General features: G+C 48.4%; 1 protein-coding gene across 2 annotated transcripts in view; it reads left to right on the top strand.

Moving 5' to 3' along the window:
- DOC2B (double C2 domain beta) overlaps positions 1-20,034 on the top strand; it is a 130,760-nt gene that overhangs the window by 63,856 nt on the left and 46,870 nt on the right. For both annotated transcript variants that reach the window (XM_044993720.1, XM_044993721.1), the window contains one exon: positions 3,310-3,419. In XM_044993720.1, coding sequence (XP_044849655.1) covers positions 3,310-3,419 — 110 coding nt within the window. The remainder of the gene's footprint in view (positions 1-3,309; positions 3,420-20,034) is intronic.

The raw sequence follows: 20,034 nt of genomic DNA, 5'->3' as shown, positions 1-20,034 counted from the left end.
TGGCATTGCTTAAATCAGGCTTTGGTTGGCCTGTGCTGCCATTGCTGCATATTCTGGGCAGCTGAGGGCCTGCACCCAATTTATTCCTGCTCTGTATTTTCCTACCGTAGCTAGAAATTGCTTTAAGTGACATGGATTATGTATCTATTTCCTTAATGCTTTATAGTTTTATTGCCCGTCTTCATCGCATTTTTGTTTTATTCAGCTGGATATTCTTCCTAACCATTCCATCTACTGTTCCCAATGGTTATACAATGGCAGCATGGGTATTTTCTTTTGGTTATCTTGTTATTGTTCGTTCCAAGTGTTTAAAAATTACAAGTCAGCTCCTCCTTCCCCCCCGATATCATGAGATTTTTTTTTAAATGTTGGGTTTTGGGGGGGGGGGGGAGGATTTTCCCTTCTACATTTTCAAGCTTTTCTATGCAACCAGAAGGGCTAGAAAGTTAAACGGGGGGAAAAAACCAACCCTCTGAGGTTCTAACATGACCACCTGACTCCAGGAGCTGGGGCTTTGAGAAAAGCACCAACGATCACAAGAGTTGTGAAACAATCATCTGAGTTGGCAGTACTGCCCTGAAAGAGCAATTATAAGAGAGAATTCACAAGTCTCACTTTAAGATGATTTAAAAGGACTTTAGAGCTGGGGAAAGATGGAGGGTTGACAGTCCTAGAGCGTGAAGTCCCCTCTCTGGTCCTGATTCTAAGCAAGTGTGTTTGCTTTTAAAAAGATGCTGAGGTTCATCCTGTTACAACATAAGCACAAATCTCACTGAAGCCAGTGGGGCTCAAGTCCATACCTAACTGCAAGGAAATGATTAAGGACAATGCTGGAGCAGGGCCTTTCTCCACAGAGCAGGTACAGCATGGTACCCCAGCTTGTTCTGTAAAGGACTGCCATAACTTAGCAAAGCCAATGGAAAGAATCCCTATCCAGGATGACGCTGGCCCATTAAGAGGGAGCAGGGCCAGTGCACCTGTGCCGCGTCAGCTGACCCAAATTAGGCTTAAAAGGGGGATGCCTGGGGTGTGTGAGGAGAGACCTACTAATGAGAGAGATCCAGTGAGTCAGAGTTAGGAAGCTATAGGTGCAGGAGAATCAGGACTGCGAGAGCCCCAGGAGGGGAGACAGTGGGAGCCTGAAAGGTAAAGCCTAAGGGGAACCATCCTTGGGTTTGTAGCCCACAGGGAGCTGAGGAGCTGGCTTTGTTTGTTTAGGTGGGGACAGTAGAACTGCCTAAGAGAGACTGTGGGTGTGGTAGTGGATCCTTCGCAAGCTGGGAAGAAGCCCTTGTTACTGTCCCGTTCCCACACTGCAATGGGCTTTGGATCAGACCCGTAGTTAGGAGATAGGTGTTGTCTCCATTGCCTTTCTGTCCTGGACACCACTACTGAAAGTGCTGGTATTCGAGCCAGCTGGGGTGGTGGTTCGTGATGTGGCTTTTCTCTGTTCTCCAACTTATGACCTGTAAACGTCCTGCAGGTCAGCAGAATTGGCCAGAAGCCCGTACGGGGAAAGAGACGTCTTTTTGTTGTTTCATTGTAGTGGTGTGGGGCTACTAAGTACGGATTTTCCACCATCAGGATTTGGACTCCGACACTTAATTTTGGCCTCTACATTGGCAGCCCCTAGGTTTATTCAAACTCTGGAGCAAACTGAATGATCTGGGAACCTTTTCATCAAGAGGTTCAGCCAATGGGTATGAAAATGAATTCCTCATGAGCCTGTTTTCTGGCAAAGCTCCATAGGACTTATATGCTGATGAGAGACCCTTAAACAAGCCAGTGCCTTGACTCATCTCATAGGCAGAAAGCAGCTGGGATGCTCTGGTGATCTCCACTGGGAGTGGAACACATTCCCAGTAAGCTTCCTAGCGCTTGTTCCAGGCTAACATTTAGGTATTGGCTAACTGTGCCCTAGGATGTGGCCAGCGCTCGTAACAAGGTGGAGCAGACTTCCCACAAGGCCTTGCAATGAATGAGCAATGATTTAATAATGTGCACTGAGAGAAGAACAAAAAAAGGAAAATCAATCCATCCAAACAATGGCTCTTGGAAACATCTCAATAATGCATTAATAAAATATACTCATTTGGGATGGTTACTTATTTTCAGAAATGGATCTGATGTACTGGCACAGCAGTTTGTTTTTTAGTGACACTCAATTATGGTGGCAATGCTTTTTGGAAAAGGCCCTGTGCCGTTTTAGAATTTCATTATAGTATCCCGCTCACGAGGTGTCATCCCTGGTTTGACACTGTTGCGCAGGAGTTGCACTGCGGGTTTCTAGCTGTTACGGCCTTGTCTGTGCTAGAAAATTGGACCACTAGCATTGGAACTGGTGGGTTAGCATCGCTGTGTGCGTAGCCGTCCTGCTTTGGGTCTGTTGTGTTTTTCCCCATGCCCACATTAGTCCTGTGTGCCTTTTTTGCTGTCACAATGTCCCTTGGGTTCCTAGACTGTACTTTCCAGCGCAGCGTCTTGAAAGCAGTGCGCTAAGTGTAGCGAGTCGGTCAGGCCTGGGAGGAGTTGCTGTGACCCCTTCGCCAGCTGGTCCCAAGGGGGCTGTGTTACACTTGGGGACTCTGGGACTTGGTAAAACACCATCACTGTCCCTCACAAGCTCCCACACCAAGCCTTGACGTGTCTCTAGTTTCCTCTTGCCTTGTTAGAGTGGTAATTGCCCTCTGCTGTGGCGCTGGGCCATGTCCCTCCGGTACAACCCAGCGCTGTATTAACAGGCCACGTTGTGACCTGGGGTTAAAAACAAGCTGCCACATCTAATAAAATGTGCATCCAGGAAACGGTTCTGGGTCTGCCAGGAACTGTAGCTGCACTAAACACAGGGATGCAAATAAACATCCAGACCAATAAACTTTTATTTTTTTTTAAATAAGCTTGAGTTGATTCTACTCTATTCCCCCCCTGTCCCCCCCAATATAAATGAAGTCCCTGGTGTCTTACTGCTCTTTTCCAAGCTGCCCATGATCTTACTCTTATTGTACAGGGTGTTGGATGGATAATTGGGTTGCTCTATAAATGACCCACAAGGCCACAGCCTTTGTGCACCTCCAGTTACCTGCTGCAGCAGCCTGGTTGAGGGGGATTTTTGCCATCCCGTGCGGGGGGGATCAGCAGGGTGGTGAGTATTGGAACTGAGGGCCAAAGGAGAGCTGCTTGGGTATGTCGCTTCATCATTTCATGGACTGTGTTTCGTTTCCCAAGTGTTTATTCATCGTCTGCATCCTGTAACCAACGCAGTTCCCTGGGACAGGCTAACTAACCAGGTGTACTATTTGCTTTTTCCAGGCGAATAAGCTAAGAACAAAAACTTTGCGGAACACTCTGAATCCCACCTGGAATGAGACCCTCACTTACTATGGCATCACGGATGAGGATATGATTCGCAAGACGCTAAGGTAAGTGTAATCGTGGAGATGCAGATGGAGCGGGTCATATGTCTCGTTATTTGGGAAGAAAGCTTTCTTTGTTCTCACTTGATCTATGTGTGGGAAGGGAACGAATGCATATTGCAGTGATGCGTTGAGAGGGGAAGCCAGTGATGTGAATGGCCAGCCAAGGTGCAGAGCACCAGAAAATCAGGAGCACTGTATTTCAGCTAAATCTGAGCACCTTCTGTCAGCCACATACTGCATTGCACCAAGGTGCCCACCAATTGAGAATAGATGTGACATGTTCATAGAGATTATCGGGCACCCAGCTTCAGTGGCCTAAAACCTTCACTGCTAGCAGCCGGGGCTGGGATGCTCAAAAGAGCTCAAGGGAGTTAAGTGCCCAGCTCTCATTGAAATTGATTGGAAGCTAGACATCTTACCTTCTTCAGCCCTGTTGGAAAGTGCCAGCCCATGTAGCTAGCAGATCTTTCAGGCTGTGCCAGGCCTGGGATGTGTTTATAATGGAATATCAATCATTAGGGTACGACACAGAACTCTCCCTTTGGCCGGTGTCGAGCAGTCACCTGGGCATGTGCTGTTGAGACTGGAATCCTGATAGGACATTGATAGCTCCTTCTCTCCAGCGGATCGAGAGATAATTATTATTTCCCCAGGCCCCTCATTTGCACACTCCTCCTGCAGGGATCAATCACAGCCCTTCGGTGACAGACATTTGATTTATAAGCTGCCTGGATTTGAATAGCTGGTGAAGAGCCCTGTAGCATTTCATCATTACAAGCTTCATAATTTATGAACTTGGGGTCTGATCTGCAATTTTTTTAACCTTATAATTCCCAAAGCTGCCAAACATACCTTATTTATTTATTGCTTCCTGCTGAGTTGCAGATCTTTATTTGAAGATGCGTTTTGGAGGAGGGCAGAAATGCATTTGTACATTGCTGTAAAACTAAATGGAATTTGGTTTAACTTGGCAAAAATACGAGGAATCTGATCTCTTGCAATCAGAGCAGTGTCCTGCCTGGTCAGGGCTTGGATGGGAGACCTGCAGGGCGTGCTGCAGGGAGTGGTGGCAGGGCATTCAGTAGACGGTATTCCTTTTTCTGAACCTTGCATGGCACTGGCAGTGTGGAAATGCTGCCTTTCTGATGGGATGCAACACTGAAGTCCCTTTAGCCACACACAGATGTTTGTCACAAAGTCTTGGCTAACTTCCAGTTTGGGATAACTCTCTGCTACCTAACTACATCCCCTCACTTCAACTGGCTCTGCTTAACTGGGACCCACTCATTTAACCCTTGCTGTTGCTATTAGCGCATGATCCAAAGGCAACTTCTATTAACCTTTAGCTTTGGCCTTTTAAACCGTTGCTGTGCTCAATCCCAGTGGTGGGGTATTGAATCCTTATGTATATGATCTGTAAATCTTTTTGATCTAGCTAGCACCTCTGTGTAGAAGGAAATCAATGCAAGATATACTATGCAAAATCCGTCTTTATTTTATTGCATCTAGGATTGACAGCTTTCTAGCTCCATGGCTGAAATCTGAACGTCTTTACTTAAAGTATATGCTGTGAATTTATTTTTTCATGGAAGCAATGAAAACATATCACTGTAACAAAGTTAAATACTAGTAGATGAATTTGGATTCTGAGCTCGCCTGTCATCCATAACTCACATACTGATGAGAAATTTATCTCCCTGGATTATTATTTCACATGGAAAATATTAGTCATGCTGAAAGTGCTGTGGGCTTCTCAGGCTGGAAAGCCTGTGTTTTATTATTTTTTCCCCTCCATGCCTTTGAAGTTTTCAGCTAGTTCAAGTGTGAAAATCGGTTTATAGAAAGATGCCTGGCTGAGTTGTTTGTTGAAATGCACTGGGGAGAAAGTGTTTTGGATCCAGACCACCTTTCCATCAGCTCTCTTAATTGTTTCTTGCTGATGAAATGCCATCTGGCCAGCCCCACTGGGGTGGCATGATCATCTCTTGGGACCAGACAGGTGCAGTGTAGGAATGGAGCCTCCGTGTTTGAAAGTTTTTAATCTCTCCGTTCTCCTCCTGGTGGAATTATAATTCCTAGCACATCCCTGATCTTGGGATCTGACACTGCTGTCATCTTCCTTGTCAGCTGGTGGTGTGTTCATACAGCCTCTAGCACAAGGGAGTCCTGGTCCGTGACAGGAGCTCCTATGCACTATGGCAATCCAACTAATTATTAGTAGTAATAAATGGCAGAGAGCATTATCTTCCTCTTTCCTCCCGGCTTCCCTTGGCAGGGTCGAGAGCCCCAACTTTCACCTGTGAGAACGGGCTTTGTTACAGCTTCCTGCTGCCTCGAGCTGTGTTCTCCGTTCCAGGAGTCTGGAAGCAGGGGCGCTATAGAGAATTTGAACTACAGAGGTGGGATGCTTTGGGGGAAGATGTTAATAAAATGTGGGGGGTGGCACCGTCTCGATCCAATGGCAGTCCCAGTGGCTAGAGCATTGGAGTGGGGCACTGGAGACCTGGGTTCTGCCGCTGGCTCACAGTTGTACCTTGGGCAAGTCACGTTCCCTCTCTCAGTTCCCCCATCTGTAATGAAGATAATATTTACTGAAGTACTTTTGAGATCTGCAGATTACCAAGTGCTGTGTAAGAGCCATGTGTATATTGCGATTTTCCTACATCACATCTCAGCACGTAATTTGCTGCCCCAGGTGATACCGTATGCTCTATCACCCTCACATCCTGCATTCAGCAGTAGCCTCCCTCTGATGCTTTGGAGCACAATTAGAATCACTGGAGAGTACAATTGGGTGTGCAAACACCTCTCTGAATTCCTTCCCAATCTCTAAGGTGGTCAGCTGAACCCCTTAATCATGAGGTTCTGTTGCCTTGCTGGAACATGTGCAACCTCACATGCTGTTGGTTATTAAATTATCCAGCGTTGGTAAGTCCAAGTACAGGATCTAACTATGACTTCCAGCAGCAGTGAGTTCCTCAGGCTTCTGAGCATGCATAAAGCAATGGTCTCCAAACTGTGGGGTGTGTCCCCAGGGGGTGTGTGGAAGAATGTCTAGGGGGCTCGGTGGGCCAGCCCTCATGGGAGCTGGGGAAGATGCACCCTGGCCAGCCCTGCTCTGTCCCCAGCTCCGCTCCAGCCGCGGCAGCAGCTCCAGCCCCAGCCCCTGGCCCAGGGGGGCACGGACCCCAGAGCTGCCCGAGTAGCGGCTGGTCCTGGAGGCGGTCAAGAAAGCGGTCCCCAGGGGTCTTGGAGAAGCAGACCACCAGGGGCAGTCAGCCCCCACCGCTGGAGCAGGGGTCCCCAGAGCAGCAGAGCCCCAGGGCCAGAGATTTAGTCATCATGGGTATTTATAGTAAAAGTCATGGACATGTCACAGGGAATAAATAAAAATTCACAGCCCCTGACCTGGCCATGGGTATTTTTAGTAAAAGTCATGACTAAATCTTAGCCTTACTGATAACCACACCAATGAAATGGCAAAGAGAGGCAAAAGGAAATGACATGAGGAAGCAGAGGAGTGTCAGTGACTTGGGGAGATGAGAAATCTGGACCCCATGTAACAGCCTGAGAGGAGCAGAGCTGGGGTCTTGGTCTGTCACCGTCTCGTTGCTTAGGAGATTCTGGACCACGTCTGGGTCGGAGTCCCAGTGTCTGGCTGATGAGATGCCAAAGGCGATCTTTGGTTTGTTTTTGTTTGTTTATTTTGCCACCACTTTGGTGCCCGTTTAACAGGAATCAGTCCCGGGAAACACACCAACACAGACAGCGCAAAGATGTTTTTCCTCTCCTTCCCCGGGCAAAGTTTGACATTTCTCCCTCTCTGTAACATCTCTGACTCTAGCCTATGGCGCAAAACTTCTAATGTTGCTTGATTGCACCCTGCCTACACTATGTAATAACAACTACAGTCTTTGCTAGCTGACTGGGAGACTAGTAACACCTCTTAGACAATACCTATCTTCATGCCTCCAGCTTCCATCCCGGACACACCACACGATCCATCATCTACAGCCAAGCACTGAGGTACAACTGCATTTGCTCCAACCCCTCAGACAGAGACCAACACTTACAAGATCTTCACCAAGCATTCTCAAAATTACGATACGCGCACGAGGAAATAAGGAAACAAATCAACAGAGACGGACGTGTACCCAGAAGCCTCCTGCTGCAAGATAAGCCCAAGAAAGAAACCAACAACTCCTCTGGCTATCACCTACAGTCCTCAGCTTAAACCTCTCCAATGCATCATCAGTGATCTACAACCCATCCTGGACAATGATCCCTCGCTTTCACAGACCTTGGGAGGCAGGCCAGTCCTCGCCCACAGACAACCCGCCAACCTTAAGCATATTCTCACCAGCAACCACACACTGCAACATAGCAACTCTAACTCAGGAACCAATCCATGCAACAAACCTCGATGCCAGCTCTGTCCACATATCTACACCAGCAACACCATCACAGGACCTAACCAGATCAGCTACAACATCACCGGTTCATTCACCTGCACGTCCACCAATGTACTATATGCTGTCATGTGCCAGCAATGCCCCTCTGCTATGTACATCGGCCAAACTGGACAGTCCCTACGTAAAAGGATAAATGGACACAAGTCAGATATTAGGAATGGCAATATACAAAAACCTGTAGGAGAACACTTCAACCTCTCTGGACACACAATAGCAGATTTTAAAGTAGCCATCCTGCAGCAAAAAAACTTCAGGACCAGACTCCAAAGAGAAACTGCTGAGCTTCAGTTCATTTGCAAATTTGACACCATCAGCTCAGGATTAAACAAAGACTGAATGGCTAGCCAGCTACAAAAGCAGTTTCTCCTCCCTTGGTGTTCACACCTCAACTGCTAGAAGAGGGCCTCATCCTCCCTGATTGAACTAACCTCGTTATCTCCAGACTGATTCTGGACTGCATATTTATATCTGCCTTTGGGAATTTCCATGACATGCGTCTGACGAAGTGGGTATTCACCCACGAAAGCTCATGCTCCAATACGTCTGTTAGTCTATAAGGTGCCACAGGACTCTTTGTTACCTCTTAGATAGCAAACCAGACCCTGTGGGGATGTGGTCAAGCAGCTGAGACTCCTCTGAGTACCATCCAGCCTAGGACCCTAGGTAGGAATCGCACCCTGCTGTTGCATATGGAGAAGAGGAGTCTCGTGTCCCCCAGCACATCCATGCGACATAGCTCAGGATTTGGCCCACAGAAATTGGAGCCTCTTGAGCCTGATTTGGATCCCATGTATGCGGGTCCAAATTGGGAGTAACGCCGTAGACGTCAGGGAGTCATGCAGGTGTCAGCAAGAGGAGAATCGGTTGTCTTGTCCATGCATGTGCCAGAGAAGGATTGTTTCCTATCAGCCATACCTTCAGGCTTGCCAGACGTACCACTTATATGTGTGCGCGTACATGTAACTGTATGGCTAAGAGATTTGGGCACCAGTTCCAATTAAAATTACTGGGAATTAAGTTTCCAAATCCCCTAAGCAGCTGTAAAAACCCTGCATTATCACTCTTGATAGGAAACATACCTGTTCCGGATGTGAGTTCCGGTTCTAACCACAGGCAAAATAAAAATGTCCCCCTCCCCATCAGCACCTTTAAAAAAAAAAACTGAATTATTTGCAGCTCCTAAGACGAGAAGTAGCCAGGGTGCTTTGGAAGGTAGGTGAAGGTCACCACTATCCCACCTCTCTTCATTTACAGTCTCCATTATTAATAGGTATTAATATTAACAACACTTAACCCCACTACATCACCAAAGGGCTTTATAAGCATTAATAATAATAATAAATCATTATCGTCTGTCTTCTGACCAAGGCCCAGAGAGATTGGTTTCAAGCTTGTTTCCAAAGCTGGATGAAAAGGGGGAATGTTTGGAAATGTCAAAGCATTTTGTTTTGACACTTTCTAACCAAGCCATTTCAGTATTTAATTTCAAATCAACATTTTGGTTTGGAAAGGTCAATTTGAAACAGTTTGTTCAACCCAAACAACATTTTTTCTGTTTTTAATTTCAGTGAGAAAAAGTGGGGGAGGGCGGGGAACAGTTTGTTAGAAATTATTTTTTTCCAGGTTTTTCAGTTTGAACTCAGTTATTCTCAGCTCAAATTGTTAGCTCGAGTGTTTTTGCTTTTAAAAAATGGTGCTTTTTGTTAACTGTAGATCCTGTAACTGAGTAAGTGTCAAGTCAAGGGTCCTGGATGCTGAAGTCCTTTTGTTTATCCCTAGAATAGGTACAAGGAAGGGCTGTTGGAGTTTCCTCATGTTGTCCTCATGGCAGGATCACTTCTAAGGGCTTGGCTACCCTTGTGAGTTACAGCGCATTAAAGGAGCTCCGGGCGCACTAGCTCACTCCCCGTCCACACTGGCAAGGCACATAGAGTGCTCTGACTCCACGGCTGGATCGCGCCTGGTCCTCCACCTCGGCGAGTAGAATAACGTTTGATGCGCCCCCGCTGGAGCGCCCCAGCCTCAGTGTGAACGAGGTGTTGCATTACTGTGCTCTGATCAGCCTCCAGAAATGTCCCATAATCCCCTTAAGTCAAGTGGCAGCTCTTGTCATTGTTTTGGATATGCCCTTTGAAAGCTCAGTTTGACAGCCGGCTGCTTATCTGCTCCGAGCCAAAGCAACCATTACTGTGGAATGCTGGGGGGCGGGGGTAGGTCTGCTGCTGGCTGAACTTACGAGACAGCATGTGACATGCTCTCAGCCCTCCAAAACCCACTCCCCCCCCCCCCATACACACAACACACTCCCTGTCACACTCCACCCCACCCCCATTAGCAAAACACGTTGCAGCCACTTGCATGCTGGGATAGCTACCACAATGCACTGCTCTCTGTGGCCATTGCAAGAGCTGCTAATGTGGCCACGCCAGTGTGCTGGCAGCTGGCACTGTGGACAGAGTACAGCGCTTTCCCTAGTGCGCTACGAAGGCTGGTTTAACTCAGAGCGCTCTACATCTGCAAGTGTAGCCGTGCCCTTAGTGTGAGAGGAGAGGCCAAGGATTGCATGGTCCATGCTGAGGCTGCCAACAAAAGGGTCAGTTAGTACCAACTTTGTTGCTAAGGGAACACCTGTAGAGTCAGACTGAGATGACCCACAGGTCACCACAAAGCCATTGGATGGGATCAGTGAAAGACTTCACGTCTTGTTGCCAATCCCATGAGCCTCCCAGACTCCTGAGTCACAGTTTTAAACCAGTAGGTATCACCAGACAGAGGCATTAGGTTTTGAATTAAAGGTGCCTGTGTGGGGCTATGTGATCACAAATTAAAACGAGGGTAGCTTCCGAGCTTCGAGTGTGTTCTCCCCGGATGCAAGGGGAGCCAATCGGGTTTGGAAAGAGAATAGCTCCCCTGTAATTTGTGATATCATCTCTGTTATAGATGAGTTCGTAAACTTGCCTGGTTTTTAGGGCAGTTGTGCCTGTATCACACCAAATCAGCCTAGGTCACACACAGGATTAAATACTAGACAGCTAGGGGTTAAACTGGCTGACACTTCTCGCAGGAGCAGCTGCAGCTTGTGTCTATTACAATCCCTCCTAGAGCTAACATCCAACTGTGCTGATGCGAAAAGAGTCACCTGTGCAGATACGCTCTCCCAATCTCCTAACTTAAGCCGTTGTGATTCATGGCTGCGTAATAGAGGATGCCACTGATACTCTAGTTGCCGGTAATAACCTGGTTTGATCAGCAGCAGAGAGCCGAATATCAGAAAAGAGGTGAGGAATGACGCATGGGTAGGAAAAGAGGAGGCAGTGCCAGCAGCACACGCTGCATGCTCTGGGCAACAGGCTCTCTGTATCTTACTGTTGCTGCTGTTTGGTGAAGTTCCCTGTGCCCCGGGCTACCCAGCAATGCTTTTCCCATTTGTGGCTTGGTTTGTAGCTTCACGCTGATGGCACCAACCCTTGGCACATTGTGATTTTCCACCCTGTCACCTCTGCCTTGCAGCGCACCACCAGCAGTGCCCTTTGGCCTGAATGGACCAGGCTGAGGCTAGGACAAATGCCTCTTTCCTCTCCCCGGTGAAAGTACAGAGCCGCCCAGGCTGTTGGCATGTATTCCAGGTACAACTTGGAAACAGTACATATAGAAGCTGTCTGTTTTCTACGTAGTAACTTAACACGGAGATTTTGCAGAGTTTCGCTCAGGGGCAGCGCTAAGGCAATTTGCTGTTCTCTCTCTTTCCCAGTGTGTCTGTAAGTTACTTGCATGGGCTACGTCTGCACTGGTAAGTGAAAGACAAAACTTTTGTCATTCAGAGGTCACACACACACACACACACACACACACACACACACACACACACACACACACACACACACACACACACACACACACACACACACACACACCCACCCACCCACCCACCCCAAAAGACAAAAGTTTTGTCGACGACAGGCGCCATTGTGAACAGCACTTTGTCGTCATGAGTGCTCTCTGGCCGACAATGCTAACGGCGCTTGTTGGGGCAGAAGTTTTTTGTTGGCAGGAGAGCCAACAAACAGTGGCTACACTGCGCACCTTTTAATGGCATGTGTCACTAAAAACTGTGTAGTGTAGACATAGCCTGAGTGTGGTTCCTTTATGCTGCCACTGCTCCGTTTCCCTCAGAGGTGGACTGAACGATCCGCTTTAAATTTTGATTTAGAATGATGCTGCAGTCTGCTGTGTGTGCACCACTGCCCCCTCCTGGAGGGAATCAGAACTGCTCATGTGTTATATTCCCTGTACTGTTAGCAGCTGATGGAGAGTCTCCTTTCATTCAGGAAAGAGCGGCCTCTGGGGTTGGAGCAAAGGGGTCCCAGTCTTGCTATAAAGTTGCAAATAGCCATAGCGTTAGTTAGCACAGTGACACCTGGGAAGTTCTGGGTGTTAGAATAGCTTGGATTTCTATAGGGTTTTGTGTCATCCCTTGTTTGCCCTGTTTTTTCTCCTCAGTTTTTCAGTCCTCTCAGCTCAAGTAGTCCGCTCTAAAGGGACCGGGCTCAGTCTAACCTCACCTAGTTGCAATTCCGCTGCTTATCTTTTGTATTAAGGTAGAATCTAGAAGCTCCCATTGAGGTTCAGGGCCCTGTTATATGAGGTGCTGTACATACACCACACAAAGAGATGGTCCCTGCCCCAAAGGACTGAAGATAAGATGAGAGTACAGGTGGCTAGTCCAAGCAGGCTGGGAGCAGACGGGAAGGGAAGGATTCTGATAAGGGTAGTGAACAGCAGTGGCAGCACACCACTGTTCTAGCTGTTGCCACTGAGTGTTTTGTAGGTGTCACAGCAGAGGTGAATTTTCAGGTTTTAGTGCTTTGTGGTGCACTTATGGCATTTCCCCTCCACCAGGGCCAGGTCCCGGCTTTATCTGTGCATCAGTTTGCTTTCTAGGGATAGCTCATGAACAGTTTGGATGTCCAGATGGAGGAAATCAAAGCAGATCAATTCTCGCCTTTTGTCACTATAGTAAATGGGGACCCCCTAGAATTCAGGCAGATGGGATTTACATGTGAGACAGTTATTCTCCATTTCCTTCCCCCTCACTGCTGCAGGCAGAGAATCTCTTGTAACTTGAGTGTTGTCTCATTGCACCAGGCCCCTTTTCTACTCCATAGGCTATGGGAGAAGATTGCTCCGCTACTGATACTTAACTGATCTAATTAGATATCACATCCCACAATTTGCTGTACTACTGGAGCTGTCCCTTTCATATACCAGGTAGAGGCAATTTTTCTGGGAGCTTGAGTAGTGAGTTTGAATTCCAGTAGCTGATTATGGAAATCTCATGCATGCCATTAATGGGCGATTACACAGAGTGCATTCACATTGAGGCTATGTAGCAATAACCTGTGCTACTAGGTAAAAGAAAAGAACCAAGTTTTGAACAAGGTGTGAAATTGAAGTGTGTGTGTGTGCGCGTGTGTGTGTGTGTGTGCTTGCCCCTGCCTCTTGATAAGATATCCAGAGATGGATATAGTTGCTAACTATGCCAAGGTGATGGTAAAGCTTTCCGAAAAGCTGCGGTGGATCCTCTAGTTAAAAGCAACCCTTCAGCTAGGAATAACATCTGCTTGGATGAAAGCACTCTGTACAATTCAGGAACTTAAGTCACTTGCTTATGTGACATTCTGAGCCACCTCCTTTTAGGAAAAGTTAACAGCCAAACTTCTGAAAGTTTGTTCTTCTTTTCCCCGTTAGGTATTAAGATCACATCTTTGCAGCTGCAACTTCCTCAATTAATTAGGTGATAATTAAGGTTTGAAATTGTGTCTCTTCTTAGCTCCACACCTGGAATACAGTTCTCACTTCTTGGTGTTTGCACTTAACTGACTGAAAACCTTTCCGGGCTCCTGCGTCACGAGGAACCGTATAATACACTCGGGGTAACGAATCGCCCGCTGGCACTACTCTAAGGGTGTGCATTGAATGGTAAACGGGGCACACGATAAGGGAGCCGAACTTTCCCCAACTTTCAGATTAGCAGCATGGCATACCGTCGCTCTCGTTTTGAAGGGAGTGGAGTGTGCTTGGACCATGGGGACTGGGAATCATGGATACTAGTCCCAGCTCTGCCACTAGCGCAACGTGGTGGGACCTTGGGCAAGTTCCTTCCACTTCTGTATCTGTAAAACGGGAGTCGGCCTTCCCTATGCCTGGGAGTGGAGAGACTGCCTAAAGATTTCTCACATGGGGCAGGGCTTCCTGGGTCCCCAGCACTGCTCCCGGCAGCACGGCTCATGCTGGGCCATTTGGCTCAGCACGGAGCCAGTGGGGAGAGTGCCCCACTGCTGAATCGCTCCTCTGGTGCTGCAGAGTGTGGCAAAGATTTTGGCTTTGGATGTTGTTGGTCCTGGAGAGCCTGGCTCCCTGCCAGAGAGTGGTGGAAAATCCAAAGCAAGTGACATTTGTTCCACGTAGCCAGGCTGTCAGGAAATGGGGCCATTGCATTGGTGCCCAACCAAAGCTACCCAAAGGTTAGAAAATCTGCCTGTCTGTGGGGTGTGTCCAACCCGATTCATACAGTTTAAGGTCAGATGGGACCATTGGATCATCTAGTCTGACCCCCGGTATAACCCAGGATTTCACCCAGCTAGCCCTGCACTTAGCAGCATAGCCTGCTTGTGGACACAGAGAGCCGGGACAGCCGCTCTCCAAAGGGGTCAGTGGACTTGTGCAGACTGGTGCCCCGTATTCCCGAAGGTCTAATGCCACTGCCCTTCTTGCCCTCAGACCTTCTGGGAAGCGGAACTGCATCCTGACAGGCTGCAGAGGAGGAAAGTTACCCATACAAGCCAAAGAGCTTGACAGGGCGAGCTAATGACAGCAGCTTCCAGCTGGGGGAGATCAGCTGCAGCAAGCCCCATTCCGTAATTCTCTGATACTTGAGCACCGCGGTACAGCCATTTAGTGTGGGGAAGCCGGGCGGGTGTTGGGTTACAGCTGGCATTGGGAGTATTGATTCCCTTCCGCCAGAGAACGGTTCTGCTTATTTTAACTGTGGTTACATCTGCACTTGGAGCTGAGCGTGTAATTCCCAGCATGGATAGATGCAGCTGCACTAGCTCCAATCCAGCTAGCGGGCTAACAACAGCGTAGCTGCAGCAATGCAAGTGGCAGGCTGGCTGGCTGCCCCAAGTCCGTACCCATCGGGGATGCTAGGCACGTGCATGGGGCAGCCAGCCTCTCCCTCCCCTTGGGCCACCCTGGCTGCACACTAGCGTAATGAGAGCGAAGCACAGGTACATCTCTCTGCAAGCTGGAAATTTCACCCCCAGCTCCAAGTGGAGAGGCAGCCTGTTATCTATTATCTAACCCTTCCCCCATCCTTTCCCCCTTTGGAGGTATTGTCTATCCTTCCACCTCCATTTACTGAGGGTGGAGTTGTATGCATAGGAATTACCAGGGGGCCCTTCCAGTGTCCCATCACCTTCAGTGACAAGCACCATATGCTACAAGGAGAAGGCACAAGACAGCCCGTGGGAAGTTTGCCCTCTAACTAAGGTGGAGGGGAAGGAATTATACATCTCCAGCTGCAGGTAGAGGGGTGTGTGTGTGTGAATCCACACAGCTGAATTCACTGCAAATCTATCCCCACCCAAAGCTGACATGACAGGCTGTGTTGAGAGATAACAAGCCCACTTGCCATCCCCTGCATGCCTGGCATGAAAAATGCTCCCAGCCAAGCAGCCGTTTGGAAAGGAGCTGCTGGCTGAATTTTGCCCACCCTGAGTTGCTGAGGTGCCCGTCCTACCATAATTATTCAAGGCTCAAAGTTTAGCAACGCTCACCAGCATCCCCCTTCCTTCCCCCCTGCATGCGCTTTAAGAGGTCTTCTCTGCATCTCCGCACCAGCAGTTGGGCTGATGGATTAGCATTTTATTGCATGGGATGGTAGGAGGAATTGCATTCTTGATATGTTACTATGGCGACCAGAGCCACAAAGATAACCTAAACCTCTGAATGAATGTACCCTGGTTTAAACAGGCTTAGATTCTCAGCCGTCTGTGTCTGAAGATTTTGTGAACAAAAACTGGGAAAGTTTGACTAGCGGCACTTGGTTTGTTTTCTGGAAGAGGCTCAAGGAAGGAATTAAAGAATTGCAGTCCCTGAAATCAGCAGGGCAGCCTGCTTTTTGCAGCCACAGCTCTTCGTGCCGGGATTGAGCAGTGAGCAGTCTTTTCGTCTGGCCTGAGATTTGTTCTGATGCCCCACTCTTTGCATCCCTCCTGCCATGACACTAGTCTGCAGCTGGTGCCAACATTTATTTATTCATCTAGGCACCCATTCACGAAAGCACTCATTATTCAAGACAAAACTTAAGCACGTGCTTAACTTTAAGCGTAAGTTTAAAATCCTTTTGAAGTCAATGGGACTTATGTACCTGCTTAAAGTTAAGCATGTGCTGACGTGCCTTGCTGAATTAATTTAGCAAAATTTCACATGGAAACATTCACTTTTTGGTGGCCAACACATTAACATGGCAGAGTGAAGTTTTCCATCACAATGATCCTGTTTATCATGTCCATGGTGGAGCCAATATATAAAATTCAAGTAGTCCTCATTTTCATTAAGAGTATTTCCCAACCTGCTCATTCCTTTTCTACTGCCTTTTGAGTGGGAAATTCACAGTCAAAGCCATTTTTCTTTAGTTAATTATCTTATTGTCAAGCTGCAGATGAGATCAGACTTCTCACAGATTTGCTACAAAGTGGAAATTTTCCTTTTTTTCCCCTCCACAGATTGAGTTTTCTTGGAGGATGTTAAATAAGGTGAACGGGTGTAAGGTTGTGAAATGTTGCACCTCGGCATGCAGCGATGGTGTAATCTGCATCCTCAGGCCATAGGTGTGAAAGATCATTTGCCTTTTCCGTGAAGAGGAAGCACAGCCGTGTGTGTGGTTAAGGCACTGGATGGGGTCTTGGGAGAGCTGGATTCAATTTTGGGCTCTGTCATAGACTCCCTGCATGACTTTTCTTACTTTTACCTTCCTGTGCCTCAGTATAACAGGCATAAAGACATCTCCTTTGTCATGTCTACTTAGAAAGCCGGTCAGGGCAGAGACTGTCTCTTACTCTGTGTACGTACAGCACCTAGTGCATTGGGATCCCAGTGGGGCCTCTGTGCTCTGCTAGCAGACAAATGCATAATAGAAACTCAGCATGCAAAATAAGACGCTGCAGCTTACACACAGCCACACCACATATAGGGTGTGCATGTGTGCAAATCTAATGTGAAAGTAGCACTTGCTGAATATTTCCTCATTTCAGTTCTTTGTATGGCCATAATTTAATGAAAAATGCCCGCTGCTCCGTTGGTAACAGCGTGCTTCAAAGCAGCAAGGACGGCGGATACGCTCGTTCTAATCAACCCAGCTTCACTAAAAGGCAGCTGTAACAAGTTGAAAGCGCCTGAGCGACGCCCCCTTGGTTTGAGAGGAGATTGCTTGCCAGATGCCTCTTTGGTGCTGAAATTTGCCGCCTGGCAGGGAAATTGATGTTGGAGTCTCTTTAATGTAAAAATAATGGACGCAATCAAAGCTGCCGCCAGTCCCCACCTCTCTGCCGTTTGGGAAGCTGTGTGACTCAGCAGAGCAGAAATGGAACAGGAGCCAAAAATCTTCCTCCCCTCCCAACCCAAGTCCTCTGTGGGCTGGTGGACTCCACACTCGGCTTCAAACATTGATGGACTGGATCATGCCTTGGTCTAATGCAGCAGTGCAGGGAGTGAAGATGCTTCCTTCATGGAGGCATTAATGCTGCCTGGATTGTCGCTCCAGACCCTCGGGGGGGAGAGCAGGGGCTGTTCGCCTCATGCTTTCCCTCGCACATGCTCCCACCTCATGAGTCAGGCTCTGTAGAGACATGGCTAACCTGGCTCCTACATGCCCCCAGGTGATCAGGGTAGGGGCACCCCTGCAAAGGGCTGTACCGGATTACTGTCCCCCACACTTCACCCCCAATGCAGCAGAGACATCGTGTCTCCAGGGTGGCAGAGGAACATTGCCGCTTGCTGAAGGCTGGGCACCAGGGAAGTACAGGTCACTGTCAGCTCAAAGCGTCAAAATTCAGCAGCGCTTCGGGGGTGGCTCTGCTTTAACGGACTGAGTCACAGGAAGAGGCGACATTAAAAGAGAACAAGGATGCTTTGAGGATGTGCTCCACAAGCCAGTGCGAGCATCCGCAAGAGAAATAACATGAGGAACCAGCCTAGCAAATTCCCTTGGGGGGGGTTATTAATGAATCAGCCCCCTAAAATAACACTTCTACTGCATGTGCTGCCTTAGCACTGAGGGCTCTGAAGGGCCGGATCCAAAGCCTGTTCATTGAATTCAGTGGGCTTTGGGTCAGGCCACAGTGCTTTGCTAACGGTTAACGCTTGCACCAACCTGGGATGATAGGCAAGTAAAATTCAGGCCTGGAACCAAAGGCACAGAGAGATTAGGTGACTCTTTCAAGGCTATACAGAAAGTCAGTTGCAGAGCAAGAACAGATCCCAGGGAGTCCAGTCATGTGCTCTAACCATTTGGACAGTGCTGCAGACTGGTGCAGCCAGTGTGCTGAAAGCTACTAGTCCTGCAGTATCCTGCCAGGGCCGGCTTTTGCAAGACAGTGAGTCATTGTAGGACTTGCATGACGCTCGTACACCAGGTGACCAGCCCCGGGGATGCCCGGGGTTGATCGCTGCTCTGGGCTGGTTGGCTCACTATTTTTGAAGTGCTTTTGAATATTGTGTTCGGGCTGGCGCCTTGCTCCTGAGAGCCTGGCACTGAACGGAATTGCTGCACCTGTAGCGATGTCGCCGCAGAGAAACCTTCCTTAACCAGGCCTGTGTTTCCCCCCTCTCCCCTTCTGTCACTTCCCAAAGGATGAGGAATGGGAGAGTCTCGCTCGCAGGGGGAGTATCCCGTAATGAGCCAACTCTCGCCACTTGCTTGCTCATCAGTCTGATCGCTTCCCATGGACCAAGGGCGGGGGAGTGTAACCACCAGGGGGGATTATAACCCTTTTTTAAGAACAGCACATGGGGCTAACAGGAGAAACTCACCACTTGCAGATGGCTCCAGTCCAGCTGACAGACGTGTGGCAAGTATAGTAGGACAGGGATGTTCTGCAGCAGGCCGGTGGGGCATGGAGGGTGTATTTAGCCCCCTAGCGATAAGGACACGGACACTAGTATTAATGAATCAACCCTCCAAAATAAGACAGCCATTTCGGACTTCACCTAACACCTCGTAACTGAGGCTCTCGAAAGGCCTGATTCAAAGCCCCTTCATTGAAGGCGTGGACACTGGCTCCTGTGCCATTCACAGTAGTGAGAGGATTCCCCTCCTCTTGAACGGGGTCAGGGTCAAGCCCCAAACCATTATTTCTAATTTTTTAAATTATATTTTGTAAATGAACTTGAGACAATTAGCAGCCACCATTGATTGTCACACAGACAGGACCCAGTCCCTCCGCCAGCACACCTTGGCTCACGCCTGCAGTGCATTCTTACTACCTTCGCCTCAAACACTCCCCAGTCAATGCCTGTACCCCTGGGTCCCGAACAGCTTGATAGGGCTGCAGTCCCTGACCTGCAACATAACCCTGCTCTGCTCCACCATCCCCATGTGCCCCACTCAACTCTGCCAGCGTGTCTCCAGCCTAACAGGCAGTGCCGTCTGCCCCTCCAGTCCTGAGCTCTGCTGGTGCACAGAGGCTGCCGGACTTTGGTGTGCTGCTGATTCCGAGATGGACAAATGTGGACTGAGATTTTTCCTTTTAGCCTCAGGTAGGATTTGAGCCCAAAGGGCAAGGGGGGGATGCTAGTGAATGTAACCTCAGGAAACTAAAGTAAAAATTGCCAAACTCCTTGTTTCATGCAAGGAGCGTGGGAGAGGGAGCGGGGGTCTATGTGGATGAGACACATCCTAAGCAATTGTCACCTCTGATTTGGGGTGGGGGAGCCTGTAATGGAAAGGAGCAAGACTGTCAAACAGAGTGTGAAGCAGTAGGGTCTTGCACAACTTAATGAAGTTTAATATGAAGGGTCTCTCAAGTAAAAGCAGCCAGCTTCTGTTAACATGCATCCTGTCCTTAAATGAAATAAACTTTCCA

The sequence above is a fragment of the Mauremys mutica genome, chromosome 19, assembly GCF_020497125.1.
Source record: "Mauremys mutica isolate MM-2020 ecotype Southern chromosome 19, ASM2049712v1, whole genome shotgun sequence".
Classification (NCBI taxonomy): Eukaryota; Metazoa; Chordata; order Testudines; family Geoemydidae; genus Mauremys; species Mauremys mutica.
This window is presented reverse-complemented; position numbering and strand designations above follow the sequence as displayed.